General features: G+C 37.7%; 1 protein-coding gene across 2 annotated transcripts; it reads left to right on the forward strand.

The window, feature by feature from the left end:
* Positions 1-1,201: 1,201 nt before the first annotated feature.
* On the forward strand, positions 1,202-4,692 carry LOC102206943 (B-cell receptor CD22-like). Of its 2 annotated transcripts, none has more exons than XM_005754637.1 (7): positions 1,202-1,278; positions 1,386-1,503; positions 1,612-1,995; positions 3,083-3,388; positions 3,482-3,742; positions 3,813-3,894; positions 4,005-4,692. In XM_005754637.1, the coding sequence occupies exons 2-7, from the start codon at positions 1,428-1,430 to the stop codon at positions 4,048-4,050; spliced, it is 1,155 nt and encodes a 384-aa protein (XP_005754694.1). In that variant the 5' UTR covers positions 1,202-1,278; positions 1,386-1,427; the 3' UTR covers positions 4,051-4,692. The 2 variants fall into 2 exon arrangements, with proteins under 2 accessions (XP_005754694.1, XP_005754695.1); XM_005754638.1 differs by having other exon boundaries at positions 1,428-1,503.
* Positions 4,693-4,938: the final 246 nt, after the last annotated feature.

Consider the following 4,938-nt stretch of genomic DNA (forward strand, 5'->3'; position numbering starts at 1 on the left):
GCTGCTGTTCAAGACACACATGTGTTATTCTTGACTCTAAACTTTCCTTTGACAGACAAATCTGTTCTGTTGTTGAAGATAGCTAAAGATAGAGAAAAGTCCAAAACTTTATTGCATCTGGATAACTGTAACTCCCAAGTCTCCTCCAATCTCTTTTGACATCGTTGGAGATAGTTTGAAATTCAGCAGCAACACTGTCAATTGACTCCAAAAAAATATAAATACCATTCCAGCCCTGGCCTCACTGCTCTCCATTTTAGAAGTCAGTTTAAGATTGTATTTAGTGTTTCTAAGGCTCTTGATAGTCAGGACCCATCTGCATAGCACCAGTCTCATTCATTTGCATTCTTTACATGTCCTGGGGTCACGCCTCAAACTAAAAGATATCAGAGCTTATGCAGTCACTGCTCCACATTTGTGGGATCAGCTGCAAGTTGATTTTGAAGTCTAGGCACAGAAATCCACCTTTATTCTCCAGCCCACAGAGAAAGGGCATGTGTGTATTAGTATCCTAGATTCCTACAGTTTTAAAAAATAATTTGGTGTTGTTGCTCCAAACAAGGCCTCACCATTTATTTTTACACAGACTTTCATAATGAGACACTAAAAAACATTCTTTAATGAGATGAAATGGATCTTCATCTCAGGGCATGCGTGATGTAGACTGACCAATCAGGCTAACATGTAGCTGCAAAAACTGTGCATCTTTGGAACTGATTTTAAAGAAGAAACATAAATAAATGACTAAAAACACGAGTTGACATATTGCAAGATATTTCTAGCACTTGTAGCTGTGCTCTTATCAGAACAACGCAGAAACTGACTGTGGTGACACAGTGACTGTATGACAAACAATGAAAACCACGAGGACAGGAAGATGAAATTGTCTGGTTAGCTAATAATGCACTGGTTGCTTATGTTGGTGTGCAGCTTAAACAAAGTTTTTTTTTTTTAATGTATGTATTGTGCCCTACATAAAGAAGGCACAGCTTATAAGACTGCTTTGTGATTTTTTGATTGCTTTAATGCAGAATTACATTCTTTCAGGTAATCATACTGAGTCCCAAAATGGGTTTTTATTTTACAAAGGGAAATTCGTTCTTTCATTATTTCCCTTTGGCAGCTGAAATCCCAAAGTTGCTACACATTTGCAGAAATATTACAAGACCTTATTGTTTCTCTTTTTGATAGGTGGAGTGTGTATAAGTGCGTGTATGATACTTTTACTTCTTATCATTTTAAGCCAAAAAAGAGATCCTTGTTGGTTTGACTTTCAGGGTAAGTAGATTTTACACATTATCATATTATATGTGACAATGATATTCATCCTGTGGATAAATATAAATGCCTGAATATATCACTATGTATAAAATATGTAAATCTAGGAATTTGTCGACCTGTTGACTGAGTTGTGTTTGCAACGTCAGATGATGAGTGTCATGGCAGCACTGTGTGTGAACATGTTGAGAACCAACATGTTACTGAGTATCCTCATTCTTTCAGGTGAGTTGTTTTTATTTCAGAGACATTACTCCAACATTTGAACATCTGCATGCATGCTAATATTTTCCACATTATTTTAATCTAGACACTAAATTCCTAATTTCACAGGCGCTCTGGCTGCTTGTCCTGAGGATTCAGCTTTACTCGTCACTACACCAGAGCAGATGGAAGCACTGAGTGGATCTTGTCTCCAAATCCCATGTAACTTTAGAGCTAAACCAGAAAAGGCTTTTAATGGGAGAAGAGCAGTTGCTGGAGTGTGGATTAAAAGTGACAGTAGACTTTTAATAGATCCAAACAATGTGATCTTCAACAGTAGTGGAGCAGTTAGCATCTATCCAATGAGAATTACTGGGAACCTGAGTCAGAGAGACTGCACCACTCTGTTTTCTGATTTATCCACCAAGTACACAGACACATACTTCTTCAGAGTAGAGAGTGAACCATTCAAGGCGACAGCTTACTGTGATCATCTTCAAATTACAGTTAGAGGTAAGATAGTTTATAATAAATAACAAATTATATTATTTATATTGTTATAGAAAACTTTAAATCATCATCATAAATCACAGGGCTGAAAGTTAGAGTAGAGAGAGGGAAAATGCTGTGCTGGAGTCATAACCAAGAAAAGAACTAGATATAAATGTGGAAATTCAGAACATATGTCTATTTATTTAGATGACACCACCTCGACTTCACAAAGAGTGTTTGTGTTTGTTGTACCCTGTCCCAATGTGCATGATTGGCTGGAAAGAAATATGATCCACATTTTACAGCCCTAAAATGAGCCCAGAAATGTTATAATCATCAAATCTCAGTTGTAGAAAAGAGGTTGCAGTTTAAAAGTAACAACTGTGGTGGTGTGACTGTATTCCAGCGTCAACAACTGACAGCAGAAATGTACTCATGTGTTTCAGCACAGAACTTTCTCCAGAGCATGTGAGGTGCAATAATGAAGCTCGATTATATATTTAAGAGTAGATTTAATATGAAATGCAAAACTCTGTCATCTGGGACCAATCGGATTACTTTAGTGTGCCTAAATTGTTTTCACAGGGACTGAGCACAAGTACTTATTTGCTTCAATTCTAGGCGTATAAGATGTATCAATGCAGATGGCGATCCTCATTGATAGGTTTGTATTTTCAAAAAATCCACAGGAAAATGAAGGTGGTTTGAGTACTTGAGTAAAACGTAGTTTTTGTCAGCACAATAACATCATCACTGCTGAAGATCCAATCACAAAGATTTACAGGGTGAGTTCAAAGAGTGGCGTGAACTGAACCACCATCACTGAGTAGCTTTAAAGTATTTTTCCTCAAATTTATCAGAATTGGTTTATTTTTCCATTGAGCACAATGCTATTTTTTGAGACATTATTGTTCCCAAGTATGTATTATTATTAAATAATGTAAAGAGGTGTAATGATTACACCTCTATGCCAATGAGTCCTCAAAGCGCAAAGCTTAAAAACTACACACTTGTAAGTACACAACTGTATTTGAATAGTTATCAGCCTTGTGTACTAAAATCCAAATAATACCTGTATTAATTTGATGTGTCTGTTGTGAAACCACAGATTCTCCTTGGAGGCCCAATATTACAATCTCAGGTGATCTGAAGGAGAAGGAGTCTGTCACTATAACCTGCTCAGCTCTCACTCCCTGTCCACACTCCCCTCCTCAACTCACCTGGAATCTCCAACAAGACTCTCACAACAAAACAGAGAAAAACACAGATGGAAGCTTTACAACTAAAATCCAGCAGAACATCACTCTGTCAGACACACATGATGGAAAGAAGATCAGCTGCTCTGCCAGATATCCTGTGAACCAAGGAAAAGACACCAAGACAGCAGAGACAGAAGAAACTCTCAATGTTTCATGTAAGACATGAAGGCCTTATCTTTTAGAGAAAACCTTTATAAAGAGCCTCTTCTCTCTTTGTGCACCTTTATTCACTCCAAAATCTCTTCCAGACCCTCCCAGGCTGATCAGTCCCACTGGTCCTGTATCAGTGGGCAGCATGGTGACTCTAACGTGTTCCTGCCAGGCAAACCCTCCTGTTGACAGCTATGTCTGGTTCATGACCAGTGGTGATAAACTGGAGATGATCAAAGCTGACACAAAGGTTTACAGCTTTGAGGTGACCAAACTCGATCGAGACAAATTGTTTTACTGCAGCTGCGGGAATCATCTGGGCATCCAGATATCAGCAGGCAGTCAGCTGCTGTTTGAAGGTAAACACAGGAATTGCATTTGTGAGGAGTCATTTTTCATCAAGAAGTTGACTGTGCTGTCGCATTGCAGGTGATGAACACTGGGGGAAAATGACTGTAATGAAGACTGTGGGAATCATAATACTTGTCAGCACACTGGTCATCTTTGAGTGGTGAGGCATTTCAAATGTATTTACATGAGTTACAGCATTAATTATGATGTAACCAAAATCAATTGAGAAGCTTTCCTCCTTTCTAACTGGTTTCCACCTTTTTCTTTCAGCTGGTTTAGATCGAGACGTCCCAACAAACCAGAGGCAGAAAGATAAGCAGAGCTTATAGTCTAACAACTAAAGTGTCTGCAAGTCTCATGAGGAAGTATAACCTAAGGAAGTAAAAACTTAAAACATCCCTGCATTTACTGCCACGGTTAGCAAGAAACGAAAGCTTGTACAAGTTTCTAAAATTCTCTGTTGTTTTAATGGTAGTACAGAAGAAAGGTGTAAATACTAGTGTCCTCACCAAATGTAGAGCACACAGCATACCGAGCAGCCACATGATAGAAAGGCAGTTGTTGCTGGTTTTGAAAAGTGCCACAGTGCAGCATTTAAAAGCTAAAGAAATATATATTACCCAATACTGGGTGGCAGAATCCTAATTCCCAAAAAAAGCATATCACTGATGTGTAAATGCACTTGTTTTTTCTACCATCATGATCAGTTTGATTCATCCACAAAACCACAGAATACACTTTAAGAGTTTCATGTAACACTTGAAACTCTTAAAGACAAATTCATATAATAAACAAAAGCACTGATGAAAACAACTGATCTAGCCAATTATATATATTTAGAAAAAGATTCATTACTATAGCTTTAACAATAGCAACAGAGAAACATTATCACCTTCATAGTACCAATGATGAATTAAGTAAATTCCGGACATTAGCAAACTTATGGATAAAGACTGTGACCTGGATGATTTTGGTTGTCGTGTGTTTGTTCTGCTTTGTGTTTGTCCATGTCATCTTTCAAAAATAAAAACAATCTTTATTGATTTCATGATTTTCGACTGATTGCTGAAACCTTTTTTTCCTCTTTAAAGGTCCACTTTGTGAGTGAACTGGATGCATGTGTTTCACAACATGTAGTTTTAAAGAGAGGAAACTGGAGTAGGGATGGGTATCGTTTAGGTTTTATCGGATACCGGTGCCAAAC

This window comes from Pundamilia nyererei, unplaced genomic scaffold (assembly GCF_000239375.1).
Source record: "Pundamilia nyererei isolate P.nyererei 1_Seehausen unplaced genomic scaffold, PunNye1.0 scaffold00614, whole genome shotgun sequence".
Taxonomy (NCBI): Eukaryota; Metazoa; Chordata; class Actinopteri; order Cichliformes; family Cichlidae; genus Pundamilia; species Pundamilia nyererei.

Bases quoted from the DNA above. Each gene is read 5' to 3' on its own strand.
- LOC102206943 (XM_005754637.1), top strand. From the start codon at position 1,428: ATGATGAGTGTCATGGCAGCACTGTGTGTGAACATGTTGAGAACCAAC. The intron at 1,504-1,611 runs GTGAGTTGTTTT...CTAATTTCACAG, and splicing joins GAGTATCCTCATTCTTTCAG to GCGCTCTGGCTGCTTGTCCT. The intron at 1,996-3,082 runs GTAAGATAGTTT...GTGAAACCACAG, and splicing joins TCTTCAAATTACAGTTAGAG to ATTCTCCTTGGAGGCCCAAT.